General features: G+C 43.3%; 1 protein-coding gene across 4 annotated transcripts in view; it reads left to right on the top strand.

Annotated features, from left to right (window-relative positions):
• Positions 1 to 16,204, top strand: part of LOC139155266 (protein kinase C and casein kinase substrate in neurons protein 3-like) — a 98,706-nt gene that overhangs the window by 35,211 nt on the left and 47,291 nt on the right. For 3 of the 4 annotated variants that reach the window (XM_070730382.1, XM_070730380.1, XM_070730381.1), the window contains 2 exons: positions 10,424 to 10,491; positions 13,032 to 13,188. The exons of the other annotated variant lie outside the window; for it this stretch is intronic. In XM_070730382.1, the coding sequence (XP_070586483.1) occupies positions 10,432 to 10,491; positions 13,032 to 13,188 (217 nt within the window). In that variant the 5' untranslated portion in view covers positions 10,424 to 10,431. The remainder of the gene's footprint in view (positions 1 to 10,423; positions 10,492 to 13,031; positions 13,189 to 16,204) is intronic. 4 annotated transcript variants of the gene reach the window in all.

Raw genomic sequence — 16,204 nt, 5'->3', positions numbered from 1 at the left:
CCAGCAGACATGGTTGGTAAATCCACAGTAACTGAATTTAAACATGCCTGGGATAAACATATATCCACCCTAATATAAAATACAGGAAATAGTATAAGGGCAGACTAGATGGTCCATGAGGTCTTTTTCTGCCGTCAATCTTCTATGTTTCTATGTTTCTAACACAGTAATCAATCCACTTCCAGCAGCAGTCCTGTTGATTTCAACCCCATATGTGACAATAGCATGACAAGATCAAAATGGGTCTGTATGACAATTCGCTGTGGCCAGCACACCATGGTGAAAATGCCACGGCTAACTCGCTGTAGGACAACTTGCTGTGGGACAAGAATTACGCTAACATCAAAAAAATGGTGGAATATAATAATTAAAGAAAAGATAGGAAAGGAGTGACAGAATGAAGTATGAATGGCAAAAATTAAAATAATTTTTATTTATTTTGAATGATTAAATAGAACTGCTAAATTCTTCTGCAGCGAATTGTCCCACGGCAAGTTATCAGTCTGTGGCAAGTTCTCCCGTGGTGAATTGGCTATAGCAAGTTGCCCATGGTGAGTTGGTTGTGGCAAGTTTGTTTGTTTGCTTATTTATTTATTTGTTTATTTGTTTGTTTATTTATTTATTTATTTATTTATTTAATTTGTATGCTGCCCCTCTCCGCAGACTCGGGGCGGCTCACAACAGCAACAGAAAACAATATATAATACAAATTCAATAATTAGAAAGCTAAAAACCCATAATTTAAAAAACATGCACACAACATACCATACATAAACAGTATAGGCCTAGGGAAGATATTTCAGTTCCCCCATGCCTGACAGCAGAGGAGGGTTTTAAGGAGTTTGCGGAAGGCAAGGTGGGTGGGGGCAGTTCTAATCTCAGGGAGGAGCTGGTTCCAGAGGGTCGGGGCTGCCACAGAGAAGGCTTTTCCCCTGGGACCCACCAAACGACATTGTTTAGTCGACGGGACCTGGAGAAGGCCAACTCTGTGGGACCTAACTGGTTGCTGGGATTCGTATGGCAGAAGGCGGTCCCGGAGATATTCTGGTCCGATGCCAGGAAGGGCTTTATAGGTCATAACCAACACTTTGAATTGTGACCCGAAACCAATCAGCAACCAATGCAGACTGCGGAGTGTTGGTGTAACATGGGCATATTTAGGAAAGCCCATGATTGCTCTCTCGAGTCTTCGGAGAGGGGCGGCATACAAATCCAAATAATAAATTCTGCACGATCTGAAGTTTCCGAACACTTTTCAAAGGTAGCCCCATGTAGAGAGCGTTACAGTAGTCGAATCTCGAGGTGATGAGGGCATGAGTGACTGTGAGCAATGAATCCCGGTCCAGATAGGGCCGCAACTGGTGCACCAGGCGAACCTGGGCAAACGTCCCCCTCGCCACAGCTGAAATATGTTTCTCTAATGTGAGCTGTGGATTGAGGAGGACGCCCAAGTTGCGCACCCTCTCTGAGGGGGTCAATAATCCCCTCCCCAGGGCTATGGATGGACAGATGGAATTGTCCTTGGGAAGCAAAACCCACAGCCACTCCGTCTTATCCTGGTTGAGTTTGAGTCTGTTGACACCCATCCAGACCCCAACAGCCTCCAGACACCAGCATTGTCCCATTCCTGATCAAACCATATATGGCAATGTTCCATATCCTGTGTGTCTCTCCAATTACAGTCAAAATCAACCCTTTATTAAACATTCCCCAAAGTGTCAAATATATGCCTAATTTTAGATCACAGGAAAATGAGATGAATACCTTCAGTGCTTAATCTGCCGAAAGATTGACACTTCCTCTTCTTCATTTTAAAACTCTGACCAAACAATTTCCATTAGTATGCTAGCACAGGACATTAAAACCTGTTATTCTGGAGGTGACATGTATGACTAATATAAATTTTATCTGCTTCTATTAAAAAAAAAAATGATTGGAGCCAGGTCACAGTTAATTCCTCCCGCGAAACCCCAGATGCAGCAAAAGCATCTGAACTAATAAAACAAAGAACAAACCCTTAAGTTGCATAAACTGCCAAGAAACACTCAGGAATAAATTAAAATAATTTTTAATGCTGCAAGAAGTTTTTAAAAACAGCTTCATCAGAACAGAGTTGATCCAAATTGCAGTATTTGAGAGATGCAATTTAGATGCTAATTTTAAGCTTGGATTACCCTAGTATCCCATCGCCATTATTTTTTCAGATGTGCCTTGGCTAATCACCATCATTCTTGAAAGAGAATTTTCATTAGTTATCCCTTACTTTTCCTCCTGCCCCAGTTCTAGCCGTAAGCGAAAAAAGGTCTTTTTTTTCCCCTGGAGGGTTAAAGCTTAGAAGGGAAAATTGTGATCTCCAAAAATCCAGGGAGAATCTTTGCTTGGGCTGATGAAATTCAGGGTGGGATCGGGACTGCAGTCAACCATGATAGGCATTGGATTGCCAACTGCCACAAAACTTTATTTTTACCACATCGTATAAAGCTCCCTTTTTCTGAGCCTAAATTATTTGACTGACTGGCCAGGTTCTAAATAAATATAATCTTATGACTTGGAGACTGAACTCAGAACATTTGCATCACAAATATGGATTGGTTCTTTTCGAGGATTCCTACTCTAAACACATGGGTGTTTCAGTTCTTAGAATATGGCCAGTCTTCAAGTACAAACATATATATAGTGGTACTTCTACTTACGAACTTAATTTGTTCCATGACCAGGTTCTTAAGTAGAAAAGTTTTGAAGAAGAAGCAATTTTCCCCATAGGAATCAATGTAAAAGCAAATACAGTGATCCCTCGAGTTTCGCGATCTCGATCATCGCGAAACGCTATATCGCGATTTTTCCACCCGATGACGTCACTCTCTTCCTTCCTCATCTTTCTTTCTCTCTCTCTTTCTCTATCGTGCTTCTTCCTCTCTCACACTCTCTTCCTCCCTCTCTCATCTCTTTCTTTCCTTCTCTCTCTTTCTCTATCTCTCCCCCTCTTGCTCTCGAGCGGCTGGCGGCACCCAGGGAAGCTTCCTTCGACCGCTCAGCAGCTGATCTGCTTGGCAGCGCAGTAGCAGCGAGGAGCCGAAGATGGGGTTTCCCCGTTGCGTGGGCAACGGGGAAACCCCATCTTCGGCTCCTCGCTGCTACTGCGCTGCCGAGCAGATCAGCTGCTGAGCGGTCGAAGGAACCTTCCCTGGGTCTTCAACTCCCAGGCGGGCGGAAAAGCGGCGGCCGGACAAGCGGCATCCGTAAAAGCGGCGGCCGGACAAGCGGCGAAAAAGCGGCGGCCGGACAAGCGGCGAAAAAGCAGCGGGCGGACAAGCGGCGGGCGGACAAGCGGCGGGCGGACAAGCGGCGGGCGGACAAGCGGCGGGCGGGCAGGCAGGCAGCTCCTCAGTCGAAAAAGGGGCGCGCATGCGCAGATGGTGTTTTTACTTCCGCACCACTACATCGCGAAAAATCGATTATCGCGAGGGGTCCTGGAACGGAACCCTCGCGATAATGGAGGGATCACTGTAATGCATGCGATTGGGTAAATCACAGGGAGGGTGGAGGCCCTGTTTCCTCCCAGAAGATTCCTAGAGAGGTCCCACGGAAGCTTCTCCCCGCCTTTTCCGGCCCAGTTTCTTCTCAGGAGATTCCTAGAAAGGCCCCACGGAAGCTTCTCCCCACCTTTTTCCAGCCCTGTTTCCTCCCAGGAGATTCCTAGAGAGGCCCCACGGAAGCTTCTCCCCGCCTTTTCTGGCCCTGTTTCCTCTCAGGAGATTCCTAGTGAGGCCCCACGGAAGCTTCTCCCTGCCTTTTCCGGCCCTGTTCCTCCCAGGAGATTCCTAGAGAGGCCTCATCGAGGCTTCTCCATGCCTTTTTAGGTTACAGTTTTGGAGGCTCAGGTTTGTAAGTGGAAAATGGTTCTTGAGAAGAGGCAAAAAAATCTGGAACACCCGGTTCTTATCTAGAAAAGTTCGTAAGTAGAGGCATTCTTAGGTAGAGGTACCACTGTACTTATGTTTCCTTGGAAGGTGGGAGAGAAGAATCCCATTTTCACATTTTTTCCGATAGAGAAATAACCATTTCGTGAACATTAGCTGTTTTTGTATCCATAATGGCATTCCAGCTTTTTTTGATCAGCAAGTTAATAGTTGAAATTAGACTCTTAATGGATCCTTCAATTGACTGCTAATAAAATGGATCTATTTGCAATGGGATCACTCATTGCAAAAAGAAGAAAAAGACCATGGATGCATCTTAAAGAACAAGCATGGAAAGTGACACCAAAATCAATATAGCAATTGGGAAAAGATGTAGGCTGTTATTCAGGGTTTCTTACACTGTACTGTATAAAACTCAACAAACAGTCTAGGGGCAGTGTTGAGCTATATAAGTACTATTTAGAAATACAGTGGTACCTCTACCTAAGAACGCCTCTGCTTAAGAACTTTTCTAGATAAGAACTGGGTGTTCAAGATTTTTTTGCCTCTTCTTAAGAAACATTTTTTACTTAAGAACCTGAGCCCGGAAAAATTTCCCAGGAAATTTGAGAGTGGCACAAAGGCTCGGCGAGTTTCCTGCCATTCCCCCTGGGTTTCTCTCTCTGGCGCAGTGTATGGGAGGCAGCCTCGTGCCGGGTGTATGGGAGGCACGTGCTCCTCTTCGCTGCCTCAGAGTCTCTCTTTTTTTTTTTAGCTTTAAAGTTTTGGACTTTTGATTCCTCTCACCTCACCTTCTTCCTTCGGCAGCAACTGTCTACCTCCTCTTGTTCCTCCTCCTCCGCCCACCCAAATTCTGAGCTTTTATTTCTTTCCTAATGGGTTTGTACACATTATTTGGTTTTACGTTGATTCCTATGGGAAAAATTGCTTCTACTTACAAACTTTTCTAGTTAAGAACCTGGTCACGGAACAAATTAAGTTCTTAAGAGGTACCACCGTATACAATTCCTAAAAGAGCTACCTCTATACTTCTGAAAAGAGAATGCTGAAATAAGGCATGTTGTATAAATGTTTGTTGTAATCGTTGGGATGAGCAACTTCTAAAAGATTTTAGAAGATAATATATGGAGAAAGACAATTTCTTAACATAAACATATGAAGGGTAAATCCTCAAATTGTCAAAGTGAGCATGCAAACTTTAACAATCGAGTTGTCGAAGCGTGGAACTCATTGCCAGACTCAGTGGTGTCAGCCCCCAGCCCCCAACATTTCTCCCTAAGACTCTCCACGATTGACCTCTCCAGGTTCCTAAGAGGCCAGTAAGGGGCGTACATAAGTGCACTGATGTGCCTATCGTCCCCTGTCCAATCTTCTTTCCTTATCTCATATATCATACATTTTCTCTCCTTTCCTCCTACTTCTCTTCTTTCTTACTTTCGATCATTATATATATTACTTAATGTCTATTCTCTTTCATATGTATTGTATATTGGACAAAGAATAAATAAAAAAAATAAATAAAAAATATTGCTTTATGACAAGGGTCCCCAAACTCGGCAACTTTAAGGCTTGTAGACTTCAGCTACTGCTGGCTGAAGACTTGTGGGGGTTGAAGTCCACAAGTTTTAAAGTTGGCAAATTTGAAGATAGCTGCTAGTCCAAGATTGGGAATGTCTAAATTGAATTCGAATAAATAGCTCTGGATTTAATTAAAGGTTCTGTAACATTTCTTCTATAATTTGCTTATGCCAAATCATCTATGCTGCTAATGCAGTGATTTTCAACCTTTTTTGAGCCGCGGCACATTTTTTACATTTACGAAACCCTGGGGCACATTGAGCGGCGGGGGGGGGGGGGAGGAGAGGGGCTAAAAAAAGTTTGGACAAAAAAAATTATCTCTCTCTCTTCCTCCCCTTCGCTCTATTTCTTTCTCCCTCCCTCTTTCTCTCCCTTCCTTCCTCTTTCTCTCTCTCTCTCCATCCCTCTTTCTTTCTCTTCCTTCCTCTCTTTTTTGCTCTCTTTCTCTCTCCCTCCCTACGTCCCTCTATGTCTTTCTCTCTCTCTCCTTCCCTCCCTCTCTTTCTCTCTCTCTCTCTCTCTCTCTCTTTCTTTCTCTTGTTCTCTTTCTCTCTCTCTTGCTTTCTTTCTCGCTCTTGCTCTCTCTCTTTCTTTCTTTCTCTTGTTCTCTTTCTCTCTCGCTCTTTCTCTTGCTTTCTTTCTCTCTGAGCTTCGCGGCACACCTGACCATGTCTCGCGGCACACTAGTGTGCCACAGCACACTGGTTGAAAAACACTGTGCTAATGCACCAACTTTTATGTGATCTACAAGGTTTGAATCTTTCTTTTAATTAAACTTGCAAAACAAAAGTGCTTATTATGATAAGTACGTGTGTATAGATGTAATTTCTTATATCTACACACACATACATACGTTTTCTGAAATCTGATCAATGGAGTCATTTATTTCATAAATAGAGGGGGGAAATTTTTTCTACCTCATCTCATTTGGGGAAAATCTGTCCACATGAAACAAAGCTAAGGAACTTGGCCTTTTCCCAGCCGATGGGGCTTTTAGTCATCGAATCAGGATAAAGCTGGACAGGACTTTGGAGGTCCTCTAGTCCAGCCTCCTCAAACAGGAAATCCTATATCAGTGATGCCAAACCTTTTCCCCCTCAGGGGCCGAAAGTGTGCGCATGGGCATTGTCACACGTGCATGAGTGCTCACTCATGGAAGCAATGGAAACTGCAGTTTAATGTTTCCCAATGTAAAATAATGCACTTCGGGAAAAGGAATCCTCAATCGGAGTATTGTATTGGCAGTTCTGTGTTAGCAAAAACTTCAGAAGAGAAGGATTTAGGGGTAGTGATTTCTGACAGTCTCAAAATGGGTGAACAGTGCAGTCAGGCGGTAGGGAAAGCAAGTAGGATGTTTGGCTGCATAGCTAGAGGTATAACAAGCAGGAAGAGGGAGATTATGATCCCGCTATATAGAGTGCTGGTGAGACCACATTTGGAATACTGTGTTCAGTTCTGGAGACCTCACCTACAAAAAGATATTGACAAAATTGAACGGGTCCAAAGACGGGCTACAAGAATGGTGGAAGGTCTTAAGCATAAAACGTATCAGGAAAGACTCACAGCCATAATGCAATGCTCCTCCTGAATGTCTCACCTCCTGCACATGTGCACATGATCCACTGCGCATGCACGCACAAACGAACGACACCCCCTGTTTTGGACTCCCCTCCCAAAACAGTAGTGGTAGTGGGTAAAAGCCTCTCCATTCCCAAACAGAGCTGTGAGGGAGGGGGAAATCCTCTTTCTCCAAACAGAGCTGGGGAGGGGGGGATCCTATTTCCCCAAACGGAGATGGGAGGGAGGGAAGCCTTGCATGCCCAAACAGCGATGGGGTGGAATCTCCAGAGATCTTGGAAGGCATGGGTCGCAGAAAGTGGGGAGAAAGCATGAGCTGCCCCGAGTCTTCGGAGAGGGGCGGCATACAAATCTAATTAATACTACTACTACTACTACTACTACTACTACTACTACTAATAATAATAATAATAATAATAATTATTATTATTATTATTATTAGCCTGTCTGAGCTGAAAATCAGCTGGCCAGTGGGAGGCACTCACACCTGTGCAGTGGAGAGGACTTCGCGTGCCACTTGTGGTCCACATGCCATAGGTTCACCATCATGGTCCTATATCTTGACCCCCTCAAATAGGGTCTGCAACTTGGGTGTCTTCCTGGATCCACAGCTGAGCCTTGATCACCACCTCTCAGCTGTGGCCAGGGGGACCTTTGCCCAGGTTCGTCTGGTTTACCAGTTGCAGCCTTACTTGGACCAGCAGGCTCTGCGCACAGTCACTCAGGCCCTCATCACCTCCCGTCTTGATTATTGCAACGCGTTCTACATGGGGCTACCCTTGAAGAGTGTTCGGAGACTGCAAATTGTCCAGAATGCAACCACGTGAGCTGTCATGGATATACCTCGGTTCATCCATATAACACTACACTCGGTGAGCTGTACTGGCTTCCTATTAGTCTCCGGGAATAATTCAAGGTGTTGGTTATTACCTATAAAGCCCTATATGGCTCAGGGCCAGACTATTTATGGGACCGTCTCCTGCTGCATATACCTCCCAGAAACCTATAAGAGCACACGAAGTTGGCCTCCTCCAGGTCCTATTGACTAAGCAATGCAGGTTGCTGGGGCCATGGAGGAGGGTCTTCTCTGTTGCAGCCCCGGCTCTATGGAATCAACTCCCCCCTCCCAAGGTCCGCACTGCTTTCCAAAAGGCCACGAAGACCTGGCTTTGCTGGCAGGCCTGGGGGCCATGAATTAACAACTAGCATGACCAAACTGTATGAATGCTATCTATATATGTATGTTGATTATTTAGTTTATTATGGGTTTTTATTTGGGTTTTGACTTCTTTTTAATTGTTTTTTATATTGTTGTAAGCCGCCTTGAGTCCTTTCGGATTGGGCGGCATAGAAGAATGAATGAATGAATAAATAAATATAATAATAATAATAATAATAATTTATTAGATTTGTATGCCGCCCCTCTCCGAAGACTCGGGGCGGCTCACAACAACGATAAAAACAATATTATATCTAATATTAAAAAAACCTAAAAACCCTATCATAATTAAAAACCAAACAGCACATACATACCAAACATAAATTATAATAAGCCTGGGGGAAAGGTGTCTTAGCATTTCTGATAAGTGACTGTCCAGCCACTTCTTTAAAAACCTCCAGTCCCAACATACCTAGAAGTGTCCATATGAACAAAGTTGCTCTAATTCAATGTAAGGCACTTTTGAACAGTTAGGAGCAAATACTTGCAGTTTTCTTCTGCTTTCAGAGGGATTGATTGGTTTAGTAATTTATAGGCCACCTATAGGGGCAGATTGCAATTACAGCTGCTACCGATGCGCTGTTTGTGAAGTGTCCCCAGCGTGACGCACTGAAATCTTGCAAGAGGATGCGCATGTGTGTGAGATTTTAGCAATTTTTTGCTTCTGCACATGGTTAATTTATTATTCAGGGTTTTTTACGTGGCTTTTTTTGCCGCAGGGAGTAGGACATGCATCCTACCTGACACTTGTACCGGTATCTCCATCATGTTCCCGTTCTAAAAGAAAACTTCTCGTGAGTTCAGTCAAACTTCTTGAAGTCACGAGACATTTTCTTTTCAGAACGGGTTGCCCTGGACACAACGCTGAGGAATGCAACAGAGGTACAGTAGTACCTCTAGATACGAGCTGCTCCACATGCGAGTATTCCAAGTTACGAGCTGCGACGCGAGCGAAATTTCTGTTCAGCACCCGAGCTCAAATTCGGGATAGGAGCCGAGCTTCCACTAGGTGGCGCAAGAATCTCAATTGCTTCCAGTTATCTTGGCGCGAAAAACAAAGTCTAAAGGCATTTGTGTGAGATGCGAGTTGATCGACTTACGAGCTTGGGTCTGGAATGAATTAAACTCATATGTCAAGGTACCACTGTACTGGTATAAGTATCAGGTAGGACACGAATCTTGCAGTGGGTTTCAATTTGAGGGTGGCAAGTCGGGTGAGGTGGGCCCTGATACTATTTACTTCTATTTAGGGTGGGCGTAACAGGAAATAATTGAGAAGCACTGCCTTGTGGTAAGTTGGGGAACCAATAAATTTTATAATTAATAAAATAAAACAGAATAAAATAAAATAAAACAGAAAGTGTAACATCTACCACATCCTTCTCCTTTGGTGGGCTGAGATATCTTTTGCTCAATTTGTGGCTCTCCCTTCTGCCTTCCAAGGTCATTCTCACATGGTATTAAATTAGGTTCTTCGTGATGTAAATGGACAGAAAAAAGGAAAATGGGTTTATGATAAAAACATGTATGATGCTAGAATATGAGTACAAATAAATATTTTTATAACTTATGTGTTGTGGTTGGCTCTGGCCCAGCTCCTGCCCCAGGGAATGTGGAGGTGGATGCAGGGGAAACTTCAACATGTCACAGGCCTGTGTTATTGCCGACAGAGTCAGTTCAGAGTTTAGTTTCCTCGAACGAAGAAGAAGGTGGGAGTGACTCGGCAGAGGGGGGCTGGCACACAGACAAGGCAGTCAATCTCCATTATCTTCCATTGATTCGGATGAAGACGCCTTGGACCCACGCAAGCGCAGAATTATGCATAGAAGAGACCAAGTAAGGACATATTACAGGAGATAAGAGAGGCCACCTGTGTTTGGGTGGGGCTCCAGTAATTAGGGCTGCTGCTATAAATAGCAGCGTGTGGGTTTGGCCATTGTGGAAGAGTATCTGATCGCAGTTCTTCAGGAATCGTGTGTTGCTGTTTTCTGGACTTTGTTGTTAAAAATTAAAAAAAAGTTAGGTTCTTCATGATTACATCTGAAAAATGGTTCCAAAACAATTGTTGAAGATGAGAACTTTATTTGATACTTTTGGATGCACTATGAAACCTGTTCCCTCTAAACAGGTGACACCATGTCTGTGATATACAGCGAGGTGGCTGCCGATGAGCCAACTACCAACAGCTTCTGGATGGTGAGTAAGGATGGTGAGCAGGGTGGCAGAAGGGGAGGAGGCTCAATCTTATGTTTATGTAACACGTTTGACTCATTTATTGAGCTCCCCCATTTCAAATCACCAGAATACCTTGAATCTTAAATTAACCAAATGGGCTGAGTTTGCATCACATGCCGAACTACAAAACAAAAATACAAAACATCTGGTGGAGCATATTGTGTGAATCTGACATCTGAGAGTGATGGAAGGCATCACAAATGACCTTCCCTTCCTTTCTTCCTTCCTTCCTTCCCTCCCTCCCTCCCATCCTTCCTTCCTTCTTTTCCTTCCTTCCTTCCTTCCTTTCCTTCTTCCTTCCTTCCTTTCCTTCCTTTCCTTTCTTCCTTCCTTCCTTCCCTCCCTCCTTCCCTTCCTTCCTTCCTGTGTCTAATAATGTTGGCAGCGGACAGCATGAAGCCAAATAAATTAAGGCGTCACCAAAACACATTACTGTACACCCCAATCACGCTGATAAACTGCTTGAGTTTTTTTCAGTGAAAATGTGCTGAATATTACAATTGTCCCGACGGAGAGTTTTGGGGGGGGCATGAAGTGTTTACTTCTTCCTGCCGGGGGGAGGGGGGGCATAACAGAAAATAATTGAGAAGCACTGGGTTGGATTAACAGCAGTTTATTTATTTATTTGCTTATTTGCATCCTGCCTTTATCATATTTACAAATAACTCAAGGTGGCGAACATATTCAACCACACTTCCTCTTTCTATTTCCCCATAATAGCAACTCTGTGAGTTGAGCTGGGCCAAGAGAGAATGACTTGGCTTTCAGGCCTAAGGGGAGGACTTGAACTCACGGTCTCCTGCTTTCTAACCTGGTGCCATAATCACCAGAGCAAGCTGGCTCTGAATTTCATTCAGAATCACACTAGAAGCTTGTGCAGGTCTCAGAGGAGAGGTACAACACGGGCATCCCAAAATCCATCTGTAAGCTGCCCACTCTGCTGAATTCTGCAACTTCTGAACTGGCTACAAGGGCAGCCCTATATGAATTCCATGGGATAAAAATCAATGAAGTCGAAACTGCATGACATTAACGAAAGGGTAGCAAAAAGCGAAGCTGGGAGAGCTGTGGTGCTGAAGGTTTCTGATTTCCCTAAAGGTAATGAAGACATATCCAAGTTGTAACCTAGATTAGAAAGTTGGAAAAAAAATAGAAGAAAGCAACAACAGTCCCAAATCGCTATGAAGAAAACCACATTAGGCTTGGGGGTCCTCCTCGATCCACAGCTCACATTAGAGAAACATCTTTCAGCAGTGGCGAGGGGGGCGTTTGCCCAGGTTCGCCTGGTGCGCCAGTTGCGGCCCTATTTGCACCGGGAGTCATTGCTCACAGTCACTCATGCCCTCATCACCTCGAGGCTCGACTACTGTAACACTCTCTACATGGGTCTACCTTTGAAAAGTGTTCGGAAACTTCAGATCGTGCAGAATGCAGCTGCGAGAGCAATCATGGGCTTCTCTAAGTATGCCCATATTACTCCAACACTCCGCAGTCTGCATTGGTTGCCAATCAGTTTCTGGTCACAATTCAAAGTGTTGGTTATGACCTATAAAGCCCTTCATGGCACCGGACCAGAATATCTCAGGGACCGCCTTCTGCTGCACGAATCCCAGCGACCGGTTAGGTCCCACAGAGTGGGCCTTCTCCGGGTCCCGTCGACTAAACAATGTCATCTGGTGGGATCCAGGGGAAGAGCCTTCTCTGTGGTGACTCCGACCCTCTGGAAACAGCTGCTCCCTGAGATTAGGATTGCCATTGTTGTGAGCCGCCCCAAGTCTGCGGAGAGGGGGGGCATATAAATCCAATAAATCTAATCTAATCTAATTAGGACATCAACACTCTGTTTATTCAAAATTTCCCGTTCTCTTAATGTGGATTTTTCATTATCATACCACTTGATCTTAAACAGGAAAAAAAGAACTTGACAACAACACTGCAAACATCAGTATCAGAATTTTTTGCTGTCTGGCTACATTTCCCCACCCCCACCGCTGAGTTTTTAAAAAAATAAACGATAACTTAAAAGCAATGTTCCTTGAACTTCAGACTAGCTACTCGTACTTTAACCTATTGTGATGAATGAACCCAACTCATAATTTATGGTTCTCTGTGTTGTGCAAGTTCAGAGAACTGGGTTAATTGAGCACACTGTAATTTGGTAAATTATGGATTAGCATGTTGTGCAAAGACTTCCAGTTTTGAAAACACATTTATCCCATTACCCCATAGTCTTTTAAAGTAATTAAAAGTCATAATACCTAATTTATGCTTGTTTTTTTTCTGGAACACTTAATGATAGTGCTTGGGATTCTCTGTTTTTCAAAAACTTCAAATGGGGTTGGTTTGATCCTGGTTGGAATTCACAGGACCCCAGAGGAGGTAGAATTCCGTGGGGTTTGTAAGGCAAGGCATTAAACGGTAGGCATTCTTTTGAAGGGGCATTCCTGCACCACGAGACTGAGACAATTCCCCATCCTTTCTTCCCATCTCTTCTCCTGCAGCCCAATCACTATCAGAGCACAGTTAAACATCTGGACGATGGGTATCGTGTCTGTGACCAGATTGTAGCTTGTTTCCAGGAACGGGCAAAGATCGAACGAAGCTATGCTTTGATGATGGATGAATGGACTCGCAAATGGCGGCCCCTTGTTGACGCAAGTGAGTGGTTTCATCCTTACATAGAAACATAGAAACATAGAAGTCTGACGGCAGAAAAAGACCTCATGGTCCATCTAGTCTGCCCTTATACTATTTTCTATATTTTATCTTAGGATGGATATATATTCATCCCAGGCATGTTTAAATTCAGTTACTGTGGATTTATCTACCACGTCTGCTGGAAGTTTGTTCCAAGGATCTACTACTCTTTCAGTAAAATAATATTTTCTCATGTTGTTTTTGATCTTTCCCCCAACTAACTTCAGATTGTGTCCCCTTGTTCTTGTGTTCACTTTCCTATTAAAAACACTTCCCTCCTGGACCTTATTTAACCCTTTAATATATTTAAATATTTCGATCATGTCCCCCCTTTTCCTTCTGTCCTCCAGACTATACAGATTGAGTTCATTAAGTCTTTCCTGATACGTTTTATGCTTAAGACCTTCCACCATTCTTGTAGCCTGCCTTTGGACCTGTTCAATTTTGTCAATATCTTTTTGTAGGTGAGGTCTCCAGAACTGAACACAGTATTCCAAATGGGGTCTCACCAGCGCTCTATACAGCAGGATCACAATCTCCCTCTTCCTGCTTGTTATACCTCTAGCTATGCAGCCAAGCATCCTACTTGTTTTCCCTACCGCCTGACTGCACTGTTCACCCATTTTGAGACTGTCAGAAATCACTACCCCTAAATCCTTTTATTCTGAAGTATTTGCTAACACAGAACTGCCAATACAATATTCAGATTGAGGATTCCTTTTCCCCAAGTGCATTATTTTACATTTGGAAACATTAAACTGCAGTTTCCATTGCTTTGACCATTTATCTAGTAAAGCTAAATCATTTACCATATTACAGACGCCTCCAGGAATATCAACCCTATTGCACACTTTTTTCCTTTTGCTATGGAGGTTCCAAATTCTGGTTTGCTTTGTTTCATTTGAAAAAAATGGGGAAAAAACTGATAGGAGTGGGAAAAAAACTGATAGAAATATATGTTCTAACTGTAAGTTAGTATGCTTGCTATTTCCTTTAGGATTAAGGCCAATACTTTGCCACACCTCGAATGTTTATTCACAAGTTATTTGCAACATTACTAGAGTGCGTTGTAAATCCAACCATCCTTGTGTCGTTGATGCTTCTCCATGTCTCCAAGGTCTGAGTTATGCAGTTTTACTCTGATTTATTTCTGTAGGCAAAGCATCAACTCACCACAAAAACAGAAAGCAATATAGGGAGTTAAGGGAATTAGTATCCCACCAGCCTTTTTGGGTCTTTCTCCAGTTATACCTAACTACAGTATTGCCCCAAAGGATCCTTGCAACCTTTTTTTCCTACCATGTCTCCATTATCCTGCCCTCAATTTGTCCCCAGTCCATGTGTGAAACCTATTATTCCTTGCTATGCTAAAAGCATTTGTTCAAAATCATTCAAACACAACCTCGAAGTATACAAAATCAGGTTTTATTGCCAATTACTTTACATGTAATGATGATTGCAATGATTATGAATGGTGGAAACAAGGGACAGCAAATGTAGTTTTCTAGAGATCACATGGATGTAAAATATTTCAGCTCAGCAGCAGGAAAAGTCTCTTCTATTTCAAGATCCAATAAAGTTTGTTCCTGAACAAACTTTTAGTTCATTTTTTTATTCTTAGAATATACTATGGAAGACTTTTAAAAAATGTTCCAGGAAAATTCTCCTTTCAACTTTCCCAGTGCTGCTGTATTTATTTAGAATGTTGATATAGCTAGTCATAATACTATAATGCATTTCCTAAAACTACCCTAGTTGTAACATCAAAAGAGAGGTAGATATTTCCCATGATATGGCTCTGGATACTGTATTTTTCTTTCCCTTTTGAAGTAACAATTTCATCTTGATAAGGTATATGGAAGAATAAGTATTTCTGATGGGTTGATAATATCTTTGCTCTGATGCCTACAGAAGAAACTGTTTTTCCATGGATAGTTGCTGTTGACAACCAGTGCAATTGAAAAGCCGAATAAATTGTGCCTTTTAAAAGTTATCTCAGACAATCTAAATGTTCTGTATTCCAGAGACTTGCCCTGCAGCATTTTAACATCTATTATATGAGAATGCTGTTAGGTTTTCTTTTCTTTTTAACGTACCCGAAACTGCAGTTGAGCAATCAGTAAAATGCTGGGATTCATCTGCAAATAATTCAGGATACATATATTTTGGGGAGTTATCTCCTGAACTCCAGGTGATGTCATTCCAAAGGATGCTATCATCGTGTTATTATAGACTGTAAACCATAGTTGGGCAATCTGTGGTCAGGAAGTATCCTGTCAAAAATCAGTAATAAATGTTGCACTCTAGAACATTGAGAGAAACATCTTTCAGCTGTGGCGAGGGGGGCATTTGCCCAGGTTCGCCTGGTGCACCAGTTGTGGCCCTATTTGACCGGGGGTCACTGCTCACAGTCACTCATGCCCTCATCACCTCGAGGTTTGACTATTGTAATGCTCTCTACATGGGGCTACCTTTGAAGAATGTTCAGAAACTTCAGATCGTGCAGAATGCAGCTGCGAGAGCAATCATGGGCTTTCCCAAAAATGCCCATGTAACACCAACACTCCGCAGTCTGCATTGGTTGCCGATCAGTTTATGGTCACAATTCAAAGTGTTGGTTATCACCTATAAAGTCCTTCATGGCACCGGACTAGGGTATCTACGAGACCGCCTTCTGCTGCACGAATCCCAGCGACCTGTTAGGTCCCACAGAGTGGGCCTTCTCCGGGTCCCATCAACAAAACAATGTCCTTTGGCAGGCCCCAGGGGAAGAGCCTTCTCTGTGGTGGCCCTGGCCCTCTGGCCCAACTCCCCCCGGAGATTAGAATTGCCCCCACCCTCCTCGCCTTTTGTAAGCTCCTTAAAACCCACCTCTGCTGTCAGGCATGGGGGAACTGAGATATTCTTTCCCCCTAGGCCTTTACAATTTATGCATGGTATGTTTGTTTGTATGTTTGGTTTTATAATAAGGGTTTTT

This window comes from Erythrolamprus reginae, unplaced genomic scaffold (assembly GCF_031021105.1).
Source record: "Erythrolamprus reginae isolate rEryReg1 unplaced genomic scaffold, rEryReg1.hap1 H_1, whole genome shotgun sequence".
NCBI lineage: Eukaryota > Metazoa > Chordata > Lepidosauria > Squamata > Dipsadidae > Erythrolamprus > Erythrolamprus reginae.
The sequence above is the reverse complement of the archived record's forward strand: the minus strand, read 5'-3'. Positions and strand labels throughout refer to the sequence as shown.